This window comes from Cariama cristata, unplaced genomic scaffold (genome assembly GCF_000690535.1).
Source record: "Cariama cristata isolate BGI_N322 unplaced genomic scaffold, ASM69053v1 scaffold15324, whole genome shotgun sequence".
NCBI lineage: Eukaryota > Metazoa > Chordata > Aves > Cariamiformes > Cariamidae > Cariama > Cariama cristata.
In genome coordinates, this window is record NW_009613765.1 from 1099 (window position 1) to 23512 (window position 22414).

Consider the following 22414-nt stretch of genomic DNA (forward strand, 5'->3'; position numbering starts at 1 on the left):
GCTTTTCACCCACAGTGGTCCCAGCCAGGCAGCTTTGAAAAATACTCCCTTTAAAATTATTAGGGATATAGTTCGTTTATAAAATACTGCATCATAAGGTCTGTAGCCTCACTTTCTACAGACTGACTTATGCCAACTGTTAAATATATGTCTTTAAAAACAGTGTCTGCAGTAGGAAAGTAAACGTGGTGTTGCTTGCTCTATTGGACAAATACTAAAGTACCTGATTAGTGAAGTGATTTAGTTCTGAAATTGCAGTTTCTACTTTTTAAGGAAGTCACCTTTGGTTTGACGCTGAACAGGACTGCAAGTGCTTATGCATACAGCCATACATTGAATATTGAGATATTATCACAGTACTTAAAACTATATTTGCTGTCTTCATTTTCAGAAATTACACTGGGGAATTAAAAAAAAAATAATCTGAAAACAAAGTGTTACTGGCAAACATCCACATTGCTCATCACTGGTTTTTCCAAGAGATAGTTTAAAGAGACCAAATATGAAATATTTGCCCTTTCTTATCCCCGCGGAACATTTGAGGCACTATAGTTCTTTTTCCATTTTTAAGGCAGCAAAGACAGCTCTAACTGGTTGTACTTCCCACACCTATAACCACTTAGTATCTTTAAATTGTTTAGTATGTATACAAACCTGTATTCTAGGGCTTAAAAGGGGCCACAGAGCTGGCTCAAGGTGATGAACGTCCTTGCTGTGATTGCAGGGGCTTCCCTGAGCGATAGCCCTCTCCCCGGGTATCACAGCCTCGTCACGACAGGGGAACGCAGTCTTTGACCAGCCGTGCAGTTAGCTAGCACATAGCCTGAAAAGCAGACAATAATACTTACTGTCATCTTAAATCTCTTAAAAAAAAAAAAAATAAAAAAAAAAAAAATAAAAATTTATCCCAAGTTGCAACGCATCCCATTCAGCTCAGTTTCCAAGGCTTTTCCAGAAGATGGCAATCTTGTTTCGTATTTGTGCCATTTCCAGCCCCACTCCTGAAGCAGGACTGTGACCTGTGCGCCTGCAGAATAAATAACGAAAAAACAACTCGATTTTAAACTGGCAGCTACAGGCTCATTCTAGGCAGAAAATCAAACCTCTCATCTCTAAAGATACTATAAAGTTGACCATTTTGACTGAGAAAAGTAACATTGTAAAAAGTCGTTCTTGGTAGGCAGAATTATTTTGCAACTGTCCTTTTATTTGTAATTACATTTAGGACTGAGAAACTGTTTATAAGCCTATTTTTATAGGCAGAACTTTCTAAGTGAAAGTACATGCAATAGAAAGCTTTTGTTTCTCTACTGGAGGTGCGATTTGCCTGCCTCACAAAATGAGCAAGGAGGAGCTCTGTATGGGAAAGATGTAAATTTTGCTTCCTGGAAGAACCCGTAGTAATACAAAAGCAGTAAGGACCTGAACACACAGAAAAGTTATTTTAATAGAGATTTGGAAAAAAAAGAGAACATACTACAAAGCAATTCAGCCCTGGTTTGCAGAGAAAATGAGAATAATTTCCCCCAAATAAAGGGAAAGGAGTTACTCCTTGCACAGAGCCTAATCCCACCTGCAACACCTTACTCAGTGAAGAAATGGGAGATTCACCCCAGCAAGTCTGTGATCCCTCTTGAACTGGAAACTGGAGGAAACATGGCTCCGGGATGATTTTTCACTCTGCAGGTTTACCCTTCTCCCACGGCTTTTCTGTGCATTTTGGGATAGTTTGGCCGTTTTGCCTTTCCAAGGTCCTGGATGCAGACAGAGGCACATAGAGACACAAAAGTGTGTCACAGAAAAGAGTTTTACTGGGAACTTTTACAGGCATCACAGCCACAGGCCTGGTTATAACTTTTGCCAGTGCGTGTGCTTGCTGGAGGGATTACTGTTAGCACATGCAATATTTCACATAATTTGGTATTTTGCACCCCAGAAGTGTTCTCCAAACTGAGGACCTCTGGAAAAAGAACTCCTTCCTGCAAGTTGTGTGTAAAACCCAGAGATCAATCTCTACAGAGGTCTAATCAGGTAGCAACAAACCATTTCCAATGTTAAAGATTTCAAAATGTTTAACATTAAAGGAAGAGCTTGTCCAAAAACAGCACCAGAAGCTGAAGGTTCTCCAGAGTGTCCCATAATGTGCCCTGTGTCAGGATTTCTCATCGCTGTGCCTTGGGCACCTGCCAAGTCAGGGTTCTGGTGCATTAACGTACTTCAGCTGCCACCTTTGTAGGTGCAGAAGTGGATTGTTTTCTCCAAGACTCGGCTGTGTCTTGTGGCAGATACTTTGTCATCATCATGTAAATTTTTTCAAAGATCCTCTCTGATACTTTAAGCAGTCATATCTTAAAAGTAATAAGAGCACACCAAAGTAAAATAAAAGTATTTCTGGTTCTTTGAGGCATCATCCATTCAAGCCATGCTGTGGCTACTGAACTGCAGAGGTCCTCATCCCCTGGCTCTGAAATTCTGGATTAATTGTAGACATGCAGAGGACATGTTTGTGCTAGTGACTGTAAGAGCATCAATCTCTCCATCCTCTGCAAGTGGCTGTTGTTCTGGGCGTCAGTACAGCACAGTAACTGTAAAGTACAGAAAGCAAGAATTAAGCCAAGAAATTATATGTTCCAAAGCACATCAATATCTTGTGCACAGGCATTTGCAGTTAGCTTCATGAAGTGAGAGTGAAGGCCCCAAGACCAAAGGGTGTGGAAACCTTCAATCTGCAGACATGTAATAGTAGCAACCACCCAACCCAACATAAGGTCAAAATAAATAACTAAGATAAGAGAAGATTTCTCCAGGAGACTGAAAAACACTGGAACACTGGAACATCTGGAAATTTAAAAAAAAAAAAAAAAAAAAAGAAAAAATATTTAGTTCAATGTGTGTTTTGGATGCTTTGTAGGAAAAATATCTGCAAGAGACTGTCTTGTCTTTAATCTCTGAACGTTGAGACCCAGGATTAATAACTACCTAGGAGAGTTAATGACCCAGAGAAAAGCTGAGGGTCATTACAACCAGTCAGTCATCAGCTCATCAGGAAATGCCCTCTGCTGAAGTTTGTTACGGTTGCTGCTAGCACCCCTCCTTCTTGGTAAATAAAAGAAGGGAAAAAAGTAGCAGCATACTTCTTTCTGCACAGCCGGAGAGCCCTGCAGCCATGCCTCTGCGAGGGGAAATGTTGGAGGGCACGACCATCGTGCTAAGCTTTCCAAAAAAGACAATAAAAATTTTCCCCTTGAATTTAGACTACCTCACATAGACACTTAAATAAAATAGCACTTTTTAAAAGCATTCAGCTAACAAGGTACCGACAAGGTATCAAGAGGATAATGTCACTAACAGTGCAGGACGTTCATGTGTGACAGAAGCTGCCTCTCTCTTTGCTGTTACGAGAGCATCACAGGCTACAGGGAAGGGATGGAGAAAAATTTCTGCCACTTGTCTATGTGTCCCTAAAAGCAAACGCAGCACAACTCAAATTATGGAGGAGTTGGAAATGGACTACAAAACATTCCTAGACCTGAGAAGAGTTTCTCCCTCCCTTACTTTTACTCAGCCCAGCCGCTGCCTGGCGCCTGGTTCAAAGCGCTCCCTGCACAGAGCTGTGCTGCCCGTCAGCCCGCGCATGGGGGATCAGAGAGACGCCTCAAAGCCTGAGTCAACCCCAGCAGCTCCATCTCACCCCAGGATTACAGCACACGTGTGGAACTGAGACCTGCCGTGGCACAGCGGGCACAGCGCAGGCTGGGGCATCGCCAGTAATGCACCCGACCCCCAGCAAAGCCTTACACAAAAACGGCAAGAAGGAAGAGTAGAAGCATGATCTAGACTATATGGTGACAGTGTACATTTCCTGCAAAATTTTGTGTAACTATCACTTTCTTCTCAGTTCCATTAACTCTGGAGTGTGGAGATGCACAAGAGGAAAGTCAATGCTATGTTGTGAAAGAGATGGAATACAACAAGTTAGGCAGCCAGGCAAATCTTCGCAAAATCAAGTATTTCATCTGTAAAATCAGGTGTGTATGATTATTAAGGCATTTTACTAGCTTGCAGTTTGGGATACATACAGTATCTGCACGTTTCAAACATGAAAAGTAGTATTATGTCATATTTCGATGCCCCTAGATTAGGTATATTTGCAGCTGGAAAGTCTCAGACATCTTTCAGTAAATGCTAGATATCCATTAGTTTAAGTATTACTTAAGATATTTTTTACATAAAATATTAACTTTATTAATAAGTGCACTTACAGATATTGATAGCCCTTTTAGCTGAGCAAGGACAGAACAGGTTTCTGTCTTAAGGCACCCAAATATTATCAGTTACTTGAACTCTGTGATTTGGCAATTAACATTGGGAGAAACGTGCTTATCTGAACAATTCATTTGTCTGAGAGTTTGCCAGTAACAAGGGCAAGTACAAGATATGCAATGGCTACAGTCACGCATTTCCTACCCTAGTTACACACCATGATACTGTTGTGAGAGCCAGCTGTCAAAAGCAAAGTCATGATAGCTCTGGAAAAGACATTCTTTCAGGGAAACCTGCATCTGTGTTTAAGTTAAGGTAGTCAGCCATAAAAACTTGCGGCAGCAAAGTTTCCTTTAACAAGTAGGTTTGGTAGTGAAGCATGTCTTATCTAAAAATGCATTTGTACAAAATGTGAACAGTAAGAGGCAGGGGGGCATGTTTAACAAAGATAGCTTGAACAAACAGCAGTCATCGGTTATCAGGTACAGCCATCAAAAGCCCTTAAACACCTCTTTTAATTCTCAGCCATGCAGAAAGATCCAAGTGGGCGTAGACTGTCAAGGCATTGAAATAGCATGGGCACTACCTGACTGGGGTCCTCCATATTATCCTTAAGGCAGACAGCAGGGCAAGAACAACCAGGGACTGCCCAAGCCATCTCCTTCAGCAGCAGAAGCTTCAGATAATTTTTCAGAGAATCACAGAATTATTTAGGTTGAAAAAGACCCTTAAGATCATCGAGTCCAACTGTAAACCTAGCACGGCCAAGTCCACACTAAACCATGTCCCTAAGCACCACATCTACATGTCTTTTAAATACCTCCACGGGTGGTGACTCCACCACTTCCCCAGGCAGCATGTTCCAGTGCCTGACAACCCTTTCAGAGAAGAAAATACCCAGTCTAAACCTCCCCTGGTGTAATTGGAGGCCATTTCCCCCTGTCCTATCACTGGTTACTTGGGAGAAGAGACCGACCCCCATCTCGCTACAACCGCCTTTCAGGTAGTTGTAGAGGGTGATCAGGTCTCCCCTCAGACTCCTCTGCTCCAGACTAAACAGCTCCCTCAGCTGCTTCCCATCAGACTTGTGCTCCAGACCCTTCACCAGCTTTGTTGCTCTTTTTTTTTTCATGTATAGTAAAACATCTACTCCGTTCTTCCCTCACCTTGCTGGGGTGGGCAGTGGAGCTGCGTATGAGCAATTTAAAAAACACAGGGCAGAGTTGTTCATCTCGGGCAGAAAAATTCATATAGACATTGCAGTATCTATGCAGCAGGGACCTTCTGGAACAGAGAGGCAATTCTTTTAGAAGTCTCACTTTATTGATTTGAGTAAATTACTCAGAGCCGATTAAATAAATCTCTGTATTTTCTTCTGTGTAGAATCTTGCTGCACTCTCAACTGGGAAACCTCCTTGCTTCCCTTGACTGAACATATGGCTCCTCTCAAGAGAAGCTTTCCTCCAGATTTCTCTTCCTCCCCAACCCTCGCAGGAAAAAGATGCACCACTTTGCCTCACAGACTTTGTTTGGATGTTACTCTTTATGACCTTTCAAGATGTGCTGGGGCTGAAATACTCGGGATAGCAACTTTTACTGCAGGAAAGAGAGGACTTATTTTTAAGTGGTCCCACTTTTGAGCCAAGTGCCTTAATCTTTGGGTTTTTTATTACAGAATTTCTCTGCACTTAGAAAAATAAAAGTTCACCAAGACACAGAAGAATCTTAGGAAGTTCAATACAGCCTGCTCTCACCAGTGCTAATTAGGCATATGTATTTCCCCAGTGTTTACTTCCCTTCCAAGCTTCACTTTTATTTTCTCTATATCAGTGTGACAATCTCAGAGAGCAGCATCCTTCAACAGAGATAATGGAAAAGAAATTCAGCAGCCTCCACAGTTTAACTCACACATGCTGGAGTTTTACCTGATGTTTCTGTCATCAGCAACAGGCATAGGAGTAAAATTATTTGCCATATCAGCCCTGTGATACCTTTTTGAAAGGACATAGTTCAACATAAGGGTTAAAATAAACATGGAAAAGTGAGGCAAGGGAGAGGGAAGACTGTCAGAAATCTCTTCCAACATTTTATACAAACCTTTCACTTCCTGAGTTTAGCTAGAAATTTGCCAAAACAGGGCACTACCATCCGCACATTTTTGACTCAAAATAGTAGCAATCAACACAAAACATAAGTAAATACAGGCAAACAAAGAAATAGACAACCTAATAATCCTATTATGGCAAACCTGCAAGACTAGGAAAGAGGAAAAAGAATATACAGAAATTCAAAACACAGAGAAGCTTCCAGTTTCACTGGCATAATATTGCCCAATATTAGGGACTACACGGAGAGCGAATGTCAGCAAAACAAACCTTTGTCACTCGGTAGAAGGACGTCACGCATCGCACCAGGGCAGCGAGGAAGGCGCTGCCGCGAGCAGACAGCCCCGGGCCCCCTCCCAGCTGCAGCAGCAGCCGCCAGACTTCACCTGGGCACGAGATTCTTTTGCTTTACATTTGCTTGAGGAAACTTTCGCTGTACACAGAAAATCAGTCTAAGAGGAGTATAAAGTAGTACAGCTGGGACAGTTTCGGGGGGTGTATGTGTGAAGCCTACTGCAAATCAAAAGCGGGGGGGGGGGGGGGGGGGTGGGGTGGGGTGTAATATCACATGCCAAATACTGGCAAAGACGACTCTTCATACTTTGTTATGGGATCTTTCCGCAGCTTAATTTTTCCTCTTACAATTACTGCTTCTACAGGTTCTGGGGAAATAAGAAGACCAGCTGAAAACAGCTACAGTAGGAAAGCAGAAAATTACAATAGCCTAAGTTAAAAATATAGTCTTTGTGACAACACTCTGAAAAGGTAGGACTGCACTTGCCAAGGACAGGGGAAAAAGTAAGCTACAATAACCTGTATGACAATAGCCTTGACATGCCTTAAGTTTCAAGCTTCAAGCAGTAACTGGCTGTGACAAAAGTGACTTTTCTAAAAATTCCTCTTTAGTCATCATGTGCAAGCAAAGAGTTACTAAAAATCAAAACCTGAGGACTAAAAGATTGTTTCTTCTCAAATATCCGTCCTACATCCATGAAATGCATGCAGAACGAGAGTAACATTTTAATAGACCTTGTCTTTCTTGCCCAACAGGAGTCTTTGCAGATATATGGAGGCAAAAGATTGACAGAAAAGAGCAATAGAGAACGACCTGCTGAAACTAAACAGAATATTGGGCTGTCTTTAACAAACAAGGAAATTGTTATGAGGTTGGGGAAAATAAGAAACAGTTTCTAGAGCTTCCTTACATAGTCCCAGCAAGCTAGCAGGGCTGACGGCTCAGCCACAGCTTCCATCCAGGTCTTTGCCCTTTCCACCTACAAGATTGTGTGTCTGATGCCTGCTTTGCCAACACCATCTGCAACCACAGACTGTACTGACCAAAATTAATTCTAAATTTAGTGTTTTCCAAATTTTTCCCATGAAGCTACGAAAAGAAAAAAAAAAAAATAATCTTCATGCAGCTGCGCAGTTTAGGGCCCATTTGTGGAAATATGTTTTCAATTTCAAAGACAACTGGTAACATACATTCACTCTCTGTAACAATCTATGGAGAGGAAAAGGAGTAATATCATTTAACATAGGGAATGTATTACTATACAGAGCTTTACCCAAATTGAAATGGTAAAATTTGCTAACAGCAGTCATATTCTTGCAACAATAATAGCAAACTAGTAATAGTGACGATGAGTTTTGTAAGACAATGAGACTATCAAGATGGAAATATCCTGAGCTAACACGTTTCAGTGGTAGTCATCCAGTAACTTAGATTAGCTTCTGTAGAGCAATTTAACAGCCTATTTAATAATATGTACCACCACACACAAACGCTATAATTTTTAGAAATTCTTAGAGCTGACAGAAGACAAGAAACATTTGCTCAGGGAGAACAAGGTTGGGCAATTTTCTTCTTTCTTGACCTGGAACACTGAGATCCTCTACAAAGGGAAGCTCTGGAGATAACACTGGCTTCTGTATCTTGCAAATTCGTCATCTTTCAGTCTGTTAATTTTGCCAGACAGCCACGCATCTTATTTTTGAAGATAGCTGTTCTAGAGAGGAAGGATTAAGCTATCATAGCCTGAGGTCCAAGAAAATAAATTTGCTACTTCTCTGAACGTCACTTTGGGACTGCCTTAAACTTTTCTGGGGCATGGGGGTGGGATGTTGGATTTCTCCAGCCCTGCTGCCTTTTGTGCGCTTGCACATGGGAAGGAAGGAGAGTGCAGCCCTTACACGTGATACATTCACAGTGCAACTGCGAGGCAGCCTACCCGTCTGCAAATACCATTAGGAACTTTTCTGGTTTTAAAAAAAAAAAAAAAAAACACACAACAAACTTAAATCAACATTAGCACTGTAATTATTGCAAAGCTGCTGAATGGGCCACTCTGTTACCTAAAGTCCATTTTAATCCCAAAACAACATAGTTAGGATGGGAAAGATTTTTTAAAGGTATTTGAAATATGCATACTCCATTTCAGGTCCAGGGAATCCAATTACCAGCCAGTAAGTGAGATAAAAAAAACCGAGACCCCGGGTGGCTGTGGGACCTGGGTAATTTGCTCAGCTCAGCCCTCAGGCCGAGCAAAGCCCCCGCTAACACCAGCTGGAACGCGTGCACTGCAGTCCCGGACAGCTGGGAGCAGAAAAGGCCAGCCACAAATTAAATTAAGAGGTGTAATATACTGTGAGAAGAAAAACAAATTGAGATTGTGAAAACAGGTGCCAACTGACATTTACTCAATACTCAGTCACACTTTCCTTTCTCTCTATGTGATTAGCAGCTAAGCTGAATTAGGATAGATTTCATGCTTTGGTGACCTTCCAGAACCCCCCTACGGAAAAAGAAAAACACCTGTAGCTAGAAGGGTTTTTCTCCAAGAGGGTAAAAGTGCCCAAATACTGTGGAGCTGGGTTGGCCAGACTGATACACTAAGGTAAAAATATATGTATATGTTGGGTGACTGCAATCAGATTAAATTTATTTTTTTTTTTTTAAATTAGTCCAAGAAGTAGCACTAAACACAGGGCTTTAAAGTAGCACCAGGTTGGCAAACTAATGGATTTAGTTATCTGCATCATTCAAGGCTGCTGTTTATAGAATAAGTTGAAACTAGCGGGCACTATCCTGAAGTTCCCAGGAGGGACTGAAGTGAAACGCAAGAGCCCAGTCGCTCCCCACAGAGCCTCGTGCCATTCCTGTGCCTCTGAAAGCGGGACTGTGCTTTTGTACCAGTGCCATTCAGGGCTCCCCGAAAGAGAGGGTTTAGCTGGGAGGGCGCAGGAGATCACACCCCGATACCACTACACCTGCACACCGTTCCTCTGCCGGAGCTGCAGCTGGTCACACCGCATGGCGGGAAACACAACTCAGCTTCCGCTGCCTGGGCAGCCTCTCCTGCACCAGCCTGGAGGCTCCCGTGGGCTCGGCACTGAGCCCGGCCCGCTCTCGGCTGGAAGGCTCACCGGGGGTTTCTCTAGGCTTCTCCTGCTCAGTGCAGGCTCTGCACAACCAGGTCCTACTCTGAGCTTCTCTCCTAGCAGGGAAGCTACTGCAGATTCTCAGCAAATCAACCTGCAAACACACTGGTCATTTCTCTTGATCCAATTCAGATGTCAAGGAGGTCCATACTCAAAACACTTCTCCTAGTAGGATAACATTAAGTAGAAGATACACCAGGTCTAACCGCTAAATCCAGAACAACCTCCTTGTACATTCCCAGTCCAAGTAATTTCAAAAAAAGTCTCCTCTGAAATGAAAGGATTGACAGTTCTGTTAAGCAGAGTTTGTGGCCTGAGAGCAGCTTTCAAGGCAGGCATTTCCCTCTTTCCCAGAAGCACCAGAATTATCAGAACAAACAATTTCGGTGGAGCTTACCACCAGCTATGTAAGGATATACCCATCCTGATCACGCCTGGCTGCAGCAAATACTGATCCCCATTCAGCGAAGCTCAGGAACACACTCACCCCTGCCCTCCTCGCACCCACCAGGCACCCCTAAACAACCCAAAGATGCTACAATGCAGAGATCCCAAGTGCTTGGGGAGAAAATACCTCAAGCTACACCTTCAGCTCATTTTTAAGCTCACCGTTATGTGATAACATAAAGTTTTGGGACTCTGACAAACACAGCAGCATTGAATTAACTTTTTTTTTTCCTCAGAACTCTCCACAGCTGAACAGATGATGGCAAGCGCGTACCATAAGACCACTTGATGAAAATGTCAGGGGCCTTAGAAATAGTTCACATTCTCTGGCCTTCAGTTTCATGATCATTATCATAATAAAATGTTTTTGCTTATTCCTTGCACACCTGCTGTGTGTCAGTTTTCCCCCATTGCAGCTCCATTACCGCATGCAGTGCTTATACTGACATTTACAATCACTTTCTTTATACCAAGCAGATCTTACGCACTATCAGCCCATCACACACTGATAAAAAACACAGCACATGAAATGCTTTGTAGAGAGGAATGTAGACCGAGAATGTGGTTTGGGGTTAGATTAAATGAGAACAGAGGTCTGGAACTTGTTGTCATGAAGTTTTGGATCAAAATTGATAAATATTTCTAAATATTTGTTTTCATCTCACAAGACCAACTATTCTTATGAAATTTCAGCAGCAAATCAAGCCAAGAGACAAGCTCCTTGAATTTTGAAGCCATAAACCATAACCAAAACACTCGGCAGGGAGCGGGAAGGATGGACAGATGGATGGAGTGTAGATCCAAGAACTCCACTGCCTGACTTCTTTTTAACCTCTACAATTCAAGGGGGGTTACATTTTGAGTTCCAGCTCCTCTATCCCACTTCTTCCTAATTGTGCTCAGTAACTTTATTGCCTGCCAATAAGAACCTTATCACACGTGTCATTCAACCCTCTACATGTGGACTATGCAATCTCCTTCAAAATAAACTTGTTTTTACAAGCACAATATCCTAGTTGTGCTTATAACAAACTAATCTGAAGAATAAAAAAAAATAGTTAAATGTTGACTATACAATTGAAACAGAGCATGTTTTAAATAGTGTTTTATCTGGTTTAAGTGTATTTGGAACTACTTTAAATTTTCTGTAAGTTTCATTAGTTTAACAAAAACTAGTCTCTAGTACATATTCTTCACTGAGTAAACAATAGCTGCTGCAGCAAAACCTAGTAAGTACAAACAAGACTAGAAATGTCTGGTTTACTTCAAGCACAATTGAAAAAAAAAAAAAATCAATAGCAGTATTTTGTTTTACCTTGACATGTTACACTAAGCAAATGTTCAAAATCTTAGGTAGTTATCCTTGCAAAATTGTCATCTTAAGTCTTGTGAATTGAAATGACCTAAAAGATGCATCAGGAAATTAGTATTAAGCAATGGAATTTCCTACATGTGGAATTGTTAATAGTAAAGAGAAGATTCATTTAAATGAAATTATTCTAGGCCCATAAGAGACAGGCCCAGAAAGAGAAGTCCTAAATGTAGTTTCTTGCTCAATTAACTTAAGAAACTGCCACCATGTAGAAGGCAAAAGCATACATGGCTGAATCAGGCTCAAAGACAGCAACTCATGAATACAGCATTCGCATCACTATTTTGTAATCGGCCTCTGTTAGCCAAGATTTCACTCTGTGTCCTTCCCTGCATTTATACTGAAAAAGCGTTCTTTAACAACAGTATTTCCATCCTCTGAACATCCGTAATACCCACAAAATGCAATTCTTTGCCCACATCTTCTCTGCAGACCCAATGCGCCTCTCTACCTTTAAGCTATTCCAGTGCTGTTTCAGCAGTGCACAGATCTGCGGCACCACTCACCATAAAGGTGCTCACATTGTCCCTATTTCAAGAGCAACTTCATGGAGAACATTCCAAGTAGCTGAAAAAAATACTCCATGTCACTGAAAGAGTCATGTAAACGTATGCCAGACTTTTTTTTTTGCCACTTCTGATGTGAGGTATTATTAAAAATATTAAAGTACTATGATTAGATTAAAAAAAAAATTCTTCAAAACAGATGTCAACATTGTCATATTTATTTTTAAATTAAAAAAATCAAGTATAATTATTTGTTTCCCCATGTTCAATTTTTAAATTGTAAAGTTCCTCAAAAGAAGGAAAGAAGGATGTTTGTACTTAATACTATGCTTCACAACACACACATATATTTATGTATGTATATATAACCTAATGTTATCAAAAGTGGTAATGGGTGTGTATTTTAGACTTCCTTGTTTTAGCTTTCCTTGGAAGAAGGAAAATGGGATTTGCTGATTGACAAAACAAGATAATCAGAGAAAAAGTGTACATTACCTCTGGCAATTCCTAGTGGTGGTACTTCATCATTTTTGTCTTTTAACAGAAAGAGCCAATATTTTCTAGCTGAGCTGACTGGCTAATGGAAATTTAACTAATTTTTGATGTGATCAACAAAAGCAGTTTGCAAAGATTATGCAGTTTATTTGGACACCAATTCTCTCCATCTGTGATAAAACCTACAAATAGTTTGTGGAAAAGGAAACGAGCACTTCTTGTGAAATAGTATTTCTCTATGTGAAAGGCTTAATGTGAAATGTTTAAGTCTTAGAACCACACATGTACATGATATTAGAGATGCACAAAAATTTAACAGATTGGTAAAGAAACTGCCCTTCACAACCTGCAAAGTTCAGTTATTTACAGAGTAATTTGTAAAAGCAGTGTGAAAGCTTAAAAGTATTGGAGTGGGAAGGGAGGTTGGTGGGTTTTTTATTTAGGTTTCCAAAACAATTCTTAAGCTGAGGGATATTTGACCCATCTCAATTTCTCTTCTGCAGTGCTTTCTTTTCAGTTTATTCAAGTCTCTAAGTTAACGGAAACAGCAAGAATATTGTACTTCACACGCTTTTACTAAAAAGGTACAAAGTTTTACTGTTTGTTTTCTGAAGAAATGGGTTAATGGACCCATTATGAGAGCACATCTCTTTCAGTTCAGTAATCAATCACTTGCCTTGGCATAAAATAAATCATCAGTACAATAGTTTTCAGTTAAAATAATTTTAAAAATTAAAAGCTAGCTTCTTATGGATTCTTATTAATTGTAGTCCACAATTCTAGAAAAGTGTTATAGTGGCCACAAAAATGCAGAGTTTTATTACATGTGTCGACGAAAATCAGGTCAAGGATTTGTTTTCAACACGTATAGCTGAAACTGTGACTGACATTTTATTTAGACATGAATTAGCAATCCACTTTTCTTAACTATGGATTTAGTAGATGATCTTGCATATAGAATACAACCCAATCACATTTTCATATGCCATTTAGAGTGAAGGGTGTTAACTACTGTCTTCTGTCTTTGCATAGAAGACATTACCAGAATGGACAGAGAACGCAGACGTTTCTGTCCCTTCTCAGTCAGAAAAAACGTGACAAATGTTTCACGGTCCAGTATCCACCTGCACTCTCGTCCATACAACCTAGTCATAATCTGTTACTATAACCTGCTATGACTACTGCGTGATTGATTCTAGTCTTTGAATCATAGCACAGCCTTTGTCTCAATAAAAATCCAGTCATATAAAGTACCATGCTGCCAAAAATTTAACTTAAGAAATCAAATGACTGCTCAAGTAGTTCTGTTTATGTATTCTTACTTCAGTAAATTACTGCTTTATTTGGAAAGAATACTACTTAATATCCTTTATAGCATCATCCATGAATTTTACTCCTGTCCCTAATACTGTTAAGCCAAAATAATCCACCTACACAAACAGCCGTCTACTAAGTATCACTACACTTCTTACGGCTCAAGACAACACTCCCTCTAGAGACAATAATGTTCTTGGTAATATCGGTACTATTGACAAAAGAAAAAAAAAAGGATGGATTCTCTAGCAAGAGAAATAGCACAAATGTTTCTATGCGGAATCACTTGGAATCGCTCGGGTACCTCGGCAAGCTCTTTCACTAGAACCAAGATACGGGCTGTCTCCAAAGAACCCTTGTCAGTAAGACTTACACTTTTGCAGACTGCACTTATCTTATTAGCAGAACAGCTAGGTTATAACACAGACATTTAGCACAACTGTTAACTGCCAGCCTCAGCACCGCTTAGAACCTACATATAAGAAAAATACCTTAGTTTTCTTTTTATGGATGTGATACACAGAAGAACCTTGGGCCCGTGTTTCCTTTACATGGCACTGCACAGAGTCAGCAAAATTGGTGAATTTCTAATTGCATGGCATGCCAGTTTCCCTTTTCCACTGATACGATTACCCAGGACAGTAGAACATGGAATGAAGCCCCTATCCTGTTCTCCCCAAAATACCTCTCATGTTTTTACATTAGTTATAAGCTAAGCCTTGTTTGTTTGCAAAAATGATGTTAGCGATTACTGGGAAGCCAGTGATTTAAATCAACATAGATAATATAAAATTGAACAGGTAAGATGTGAAACCAATTTTTTAAACAGACTATAAAGGAATGTTTTGTATGAAGTCCTTGAAAACAAAAAGGAAATGTTCTTTGATAATCAAATTCTAACTTCACTTTCACACTGAAAAATAAGAAACCTGTATCTTGCTAACACGAGATGATTTCTGCAAAGAAAGTTTTGCACCCACCTTAGCATGGGCTGGCTATTTTAAGAAAACGAACACAAAAAGTAGAAGTTTCTTTCAAGTTCTAGCTAGTCTGTGCATGGAATAACCAGGTAACTCGCAGAACTATCTTCCACATGTTCTAAACAAAGAAGAGTGTTCCCAAGTCTCACAATTTTATGAGAATATCTTACCTAAAACTCCAGTAAGTTGGTAACAGAAAATTTTCTCAACTTAATTCAGGATTAGCATGTTTCTAGACCTCAAGCTGGGAAAATTCAGCACAGACTCAAAAGACTACTCAGGATTCACTTTTAAAATTGTTACAGTAAGAAAGAGCAAGTCTGTTTTTGAAAGCTACATTCCTTACCTCTAATAAATAGCTCTTGATTGCCAACAAATTCAATATAAACTCATTCTCTACTTTAGTCCAATCTCAGAATTAATATATGTACTATTCAAATTCTAAAATGACAAATCAGAATTCCAGTTAGCCCTTGCTGAATCAGGTATCATATAATTTTAACTGACCCATGCAGATTATCCCAACCCCAACATGCCATAGTAATTCAGAGATATGGCATGCGAAACAGTTATTTGAATTATTTGAATATGAAAGTATTCAAACATATTTCTGTGTGCATAGGGGGGGAAACTGCAGTGGTGTACATTTCAAGTATTTCATGAAAATAAAGCTTAATTTCTTTCAAAATACATCACAAAAGTGAACTCACTGTTTTCATTACATAATTTCCTTTCTTTCAAGAGATAAATCATGAAATCTGTAGTTAAATAGATCAATGCAGAGTGATGCTGATTACTGAACTTTACAAAAACTTCAGCAATCCTCACACACTCACTAGACATAAAAAGCAAAATAAACCAGAAAGTGTGATAGACTGGAGAGTTAAATAAGCCACAGACACTATTACCCTCATTTGCAAGTGGCAGATATCTTTCAGAATTTTAAAAGTTTATAATGGAGTCAATCTCTTGCCATGAAATTATCCTTTAGCAAACAGGAACTTGCAATCAGCGAATGAAATTCCTGAGATGTGTCTATATCCTGTAGCAAAAGTGTGCAAGTTAGTGAAAGCGGTCAACACTTTACCCTGAGGTCAAAGAACTAACATCTCTGTAACTCAGGATATCTTTTTGATGAATGTGAAACAGCTGGAATAAATATCTCAAGGGTAACAATTGTGCTCCCATGGTAGACACCCAGGAGGAAAAAGCCAGAGTAAAAACACACAGCAATATTAAAAAAAATTCCTACACCATACAATCCCACTGTTCCTGCACAAGTCCTTTTAAAATACAGGACACTCTGCAAATGCTGGTTGAAAATGAATGTGGAGATTAATTTGTTAAAAGCAAAACCTGTTCATAAAATGTTTTAAAAAAATAAATAAACCTGCTAGCGTGAAAGTTACTTTAAAAATAAACAGACACTCATAATAATCCTGTTAATACTTTATTAGTGTAATTTTTTAGATTTCTATTGGACAGAACATAAATGCAAACTCCAAAAAAAATTCAGAGTCCTCTGCGATTCAGTAAAAGTGACCATGGCAGCCTGTTTCATGTTCATTCTTTGTTACGGAAACAAGAGGAGGGGAAAGGGAGGGAAAAAGCATCAATAGAACAATTAGGCACACAGCTGACACTTACTGTACAATGATATGCACAAGTAATTTATAACAGCTATATTCTTGAGATGTGCTCTTCAGATTTTTCCCTTGTAATATATGAGCTTTGCTCAGATAAGCAAGGATCATTGAAAACAAGGGAATTAACAAAGGAGTAACAAACAAGACTTTTAAAACAAGTCCTTAAATAAACTAACGCAACAACAGAATGCAAAATTGTTCAGCTGAGAAGACATTTTTAACCTAGACTTCAAAACATTAAAAATTCATTTATTTTACAGTTATTCAAACACACATGCATTAAATGAAAATATTGCACAAAATTAAAATTCAGATTGTGGAATTCATATATTTTTATTTTGGTACACATTCTGGTAGCACTTAAAATTTACTGTTTAGTTCTAGCAAACATCACCAGCACAAGCTTGAGGATGAACCAAATGAAAAATTCAATTGCTCGTTTTCTCTTAAAAATAATTAAGGCTAAAACAAGTGCATTTGTTGACAACGGCACAATTTTCAGCGGCTAGTCACGGCATCCAAAGGCCAGAAGATAAATCCAGACACTTAAGTGCTGTATATTAACATTCAGTTTTGGAAACTTTCTAGGATAATAGGCTGCATGGGTTGACAGGGCAGGTATTTTAAACTGTCAACAGGAAAACCATTTAAATAAAGATAGATACAAACTCTTTTTAACAAAAAGTATTAATTTCTGATGATTCTTGCCAGCCAACAGGCATCACTGAATTAGGAAGCCACATTCTGTAATTAAATACAGAAGACAAAACTTAATACATATATACATATGCACACATGTGTATATAAATGTGTGTATAGGTATATAAATGTAATAAATTCAATAAGTAAAATGACTAATAAACACGCTGTATTATGTTCAGTTCACATTCCTAGAGATTTTATTTTTGTACAGAAATGTACCTGATAATTAAAAAATAAAATCCCAAATTTGTACATGATCACTATTCTCTTGAAATTTTTCATGGTACCTACAACAGATAAAAGGTTCCACAGATTTGACAAAACAGTATTTAAACTTCCCACTTTCATACTGCATAACAAATTCAGTGATTTAAAAGACATAAATTAAGTTGGGTATGATCAATGATATATTTATTATATCGCCAAGAACAATTTCTCAACGATCTTCCGTCGGTCAGATATCAGGTATGCTTGAGCACCCTGACATCAGAGGAAAATAGAGGCATGTAAACAACAGGAGCTGGCTATGTTTATTATTTCACATAGAACTCAAGAATTTTGTTTAATTCAACAGCACTTAATCATCACGCTTCTACAGAACCTGCAGAGAGGAAGTGGAAGGGTTCTTACATATTTACCAACTTGTCTTCCTACGGATTATAAGAGAAAGGGATTTCATTTACAGTATTTAGTTCTGCAATAAAGAAAAAAAGTGCACTTGAGCCCATGCATACTGTATGAGAATGTTAACAGTACAATATGATCATCATTAAGTAGTATGATAAAAGGCTACATTGTATTAATAGAGTCCATGAGAAAAAAAAGATCTATGTAGAGGCTTCAGTCAACTTAACTAGGTCCTTTGAGAGCCTTCCATCTTCTCTTAGAACGCTTTCATAAAAGGTCTATTTTCCTCCCTCACATAAAAGGATCATTTGTTCCCATCAAGACACAAATTACTATAAGGATCCTTGATCAATAGCTGTATCTTACTCTGTGTTTAGCGTTCAGAAAAAAAACGGACTCTATAGGATTACTTTCTATTCACCCAGATAGTGGTGCTCAAACAGTAGGGGACTATGAAAAAGAAAACACAAACTGAGATACGCTGTGGCCAAACAGGATTATTTAGTTGTTACTTTATTTTTAATTGGACAGAAATTCTTCACTGAAACTAAACGGATGTGGGGCCTTGATGTCAAATTTTTATTAAAATTTTACACTATGCAAAAAAATAAAAAAATTATTTAAAAAAATATTGTAGTTTTATCTCCTTTTTATTTTCATATATACACTGAGATGCATTCAGGAATTTCCAAGTGTTTGCATATGACTAATGAAATCTTTTACCTGTGAGGAACCAAGTAATTCTAACATTTTTCCGTATGAGGCTTACACACTAAAAGGTAAGGAATCTTTCAATTAAGTAGGACAGTCTTTTACACCCAAAAAAAGTTTCAGATTTTAGTGGGGAGTTGTGTGTAAACTGTGTCCTAGTGCAACTTCCTCATCTTCTAACATGATGTCTATCTTCTTTGAAACATGTACCCCCTTCCTTCTACAACTATCAGCTTGACATATGTTCAAATACGCCAATTGAACATAAATATGATGCCCCTTCTCCACTGAAGTTACATGCAAAATGTATGCCAGGTGCTGTAAGAGCAGAATATGGCCCTTAAAGCTACAGAATAATCAGAATAAAGGGTTTGTTTCTACTGCATCTCTGCCTTTACTAAAATCCTCATTATATCTGATGTTAGTTTATTTTTCAAAACATGTAAGGTGATGTAAAAGAGGCATAAAAGAGACATTACCTCAATGTTTTTTTAATAAGTGTACTTTTATGATGGGGCTAGAACTATTTCTTCCCTCTCCTATGAACCTGCTATTCCAGAGACTGCTTTTCCTGTTAGCTCAGCCTTTACAGGAATGTTAAGAGAGCCCTACAGAGCCTCAACAGTCATAACGCAGAACAATTCCACCTGATTCTCACACATTGCACTATCTCCCAGTGCCAAAACATCCTTTCCTTCCATTGTATCACCACAGTTGTGCTTTACTTGAACAGTCTGGCACTTTTCATTGCTGGCAAAACATCAACTCAGGAACGGAAGGAATCAGCATTCTTATATATTGGGCCAGTATTCTTCTCAATGTTGCATGAAGACGCACCAAATCATTTAAGACACACAAACCCTTCTGGTAGTGGTTGAAATACAAGTGAAGATGAGAAGATCCACAGATCTTACAGATGCATTAATAATCTAATATGTGACACTAGAAGACTGGTGCAGAAATAACAGCATGTGAGTTTGAAGCCCCAGAGAATCTGCCCAAGTAATTAGTCCTGGACAAACATACACCAGCTTAATATGTTTGAAGTGTCACCTTTTCTGTAAGGAAGGCGCTTGAGTAGAATGTAGTCTCTGCTTATATCTCTGCATCTGCTTTGATCGTGAATGCAGTTTGTTGAAGAGCTCATGGAACTTATTTTGTGGAAACAACGTTTCTAGGAATCTCTCCAGAAACACGTACACCATTCTCTTATTCAGTTGAGTGTGCTGGAACATTTCAAAGACCCGAAGAATGCCTTTCCGTGTTGTCTCAGCGCCTATGATGTGCTTCAGTTCATCTATAGAGATGAAAGTTACACCGAAGTTTAAGCTAAATTCTGTTTCTGTGTTAACAAACTTAAACTGAATATTAAGTCTTTCAAATTACGTAGCCTGGAGTTTGAAGTAACAGTGCCTCTATTACATACAACATGACTAAACTAAAAGTCCTCTCATAGCAGAAAGGATTTCTGAAAACTACTTCACTTTTACCCTATATATGTGGAACCACATTATTTTACATGAAATCATGTTGTATTGGAATATAGATATTTAATGCACTAAACTTAAATCCTCTAGTGAAATTAAATACTGGGTTGGTTCTAAGAGAAACACAGTTGCAAAGTCATACTACATGTGAAAATGTTCAATACTTTCATAATTAAAAATATTTTAATTTAAATAGCATTCATATGTCAACATTTCTTCTCAACATATCAACAAATCAACAAGAATACTGACACTAATTCCAGTAACAATATATGGTAAGGATTATTATGCTTCAATTCCAGACTCACTTACCTGGCATCACCTCCAGTAATTTAGTCTTGCCTGCCACTCTTGTTCTCATTCTAATGGCTTTGTCCCTCCGTGGAACAGTCTCTGCTAAAATGCCGTTGGGCCAAAAAGCATCTCTGTAACAAAAGCAAATCTGTCAAAATACATTAAAATTTTTTCAAATCAAAGGCTCTTTTTAATCCTTCAAAGCTATCTCATAAAACAAATACAAGAAAGTAATTTGCACGCAACCTAACATACACTTCAAATATTAGAATGGGAAAAGGCAAAAAAGAAATCAAAAGCAAGAAGTATAAAACACTGAATCTATTACTAGCTACTATACACAAGAATCAGATGAAAGAAAATTTTAAGAAAGTACTACCCACCAAAAACATTCAAATACCACATAGCTGTTACATAAAATATATCTAAGATTTGTTTTTGCCAATCAGTCTCTACTGCCACTGGGAGACTCCAGGCTTAGGTCTATTAATTGCTTCATTAGATCTTTGACACTGGTTAGCCTATCAATAAGCTAAAGCTGAGATGAAGGAGTTTCAGGGTAATATAAAGCCCAGTATAAAAACGTGCCTCTGTCTAAAAAGCTATTTCACCTCAGTGAATGACGTATTCTTTTTCTGAGTAAGAAGCGCACATTCTTAGTCGGTTTTATTAACAAATAACAGAGTATCTGCAAAGTATGACCCTTTGGCTAATACATTGCACTACTTTATCTCTTTCACCGCATTAAAAAAAAAAAAAGGTAAGGGGGCTGGCTCTCACTCAACAATATTGCAGAAGCCATGAAGACTTTTAGGAAATGGAATGACAGAGCCTTTGATACTTTCAAATTCAGACTTAAGTTTCACTGTTATCTGCCCACATGCGAAACGTATCAACTTAGAGCTAGGTTTTTTTCAGTAATAGTTGTTTGTCTTTTAAGGCAAGGCATGCACATGTCTTCATCAAGGCAAACAGCACACTTCATCCAGTAATATGATGAAATTCATAAGTACACGCATACTCTAGCTCTTCTAGCCCGGTAACAAAGAACTTCAAGGAAGAGGAGAAAACTCAAAAATACTCTTCATGTGACAATTACTTTCCCTCACTTAACGCACATAAAAACCAGTGTATGCTCCAACTGGAATTCTGTACAGTAATAATAACTTCCACACATAAAATGAACAGGAAGGATATACAGATATTAGACATCAATTGGCAAGTACTACATATTTAACATCTATGATAAATGACATACCTGAAGCGTTTCACTGCATCTGCTACTTGCTCAGGAGATGTCATCCAATCAACATGATCAACTATTTTTCTAAAATCAAGGCAACAAGTGTGTCTCATTGAATTTTTAGAACAGAGAACACATAACTACAGCATTTTAAAGAGCACTCTAGGGCAAACAAAGTATAATTTCAGCTTTCTCCAACTCCGTAAGTAGGTTGTATAAAACAGCACACTAGGAAGGCAAATACTGATTCTCAAGATTTAAAAAAAAAAAAAAAAAAAAAAAAAAAAAATCTATGCTCACTGATCACTCCCTAAGCTAAAGCCTTCTTTTTGAGTAAGTGTACGATGACTAAGCAGGCTGGAAAATTCATGTTGCATCTCCCATCAGCATTAGATAAATGTTCTGCTTGTAGAGCGCTCCTCTTCACGAAGCGCTCTTCAAGTTCTGCTTCTGTAAGCAAAGAACCTACTTAAAATCTCAAATTACCATATTTATGTATGTAGTTACTTCATAATCTTTAACAGGAGATACAGACTCATCATAAACTTTGACCCTCATTCATCAACACATACCCACAACTCAATACCCAAGTCTAGTGTTTACAGAAATGATATATGCATCTGTGTATCACCATGATCCCAGGATTATTTACCTAGACATAATTTGAATTTAGTTTTCTAACAAATAGGGAAACACAATTTTGCTGCAGAATGCCATTAAACCCCAAGAATCTGCTAGCATAAGGTATGACTGCCACACCAGAGGAAACTTCGTGGATCGG

General features: G+C 38.6%; 1 protein-coding gene across 1 annotated transcript in view; it reads right to left on the bottom strand.

The window, feature by feature from the left end:
• Positions 1-19454: 19454 nt before the first annotated feature.
• SNX13 (sorting nexin 13) overlaps positions 19455-22414 on the bottom strand; it is a 36820-nt gene continuing 33860 nt past the window's right edge. The window contains exons 21-24 of the mRNA XM_009699157.1: positions 21649-21717; positions 20409-20521; positions 19663-19906; positions 19455-19488 (exon numbers count right to left, since the gene is read on the bottom strand). Coding sequence (XP_009697459.1) covers positions 19455-19488; positions 19663-19906; positions 20409-20521; positions 21649-21717 — 460 coding nt within the window. The remainder of the gene's footprint in view (positions 19489-19662; positions 19907-20408; positions 20522-21648; positions 21718-22414) is intronic.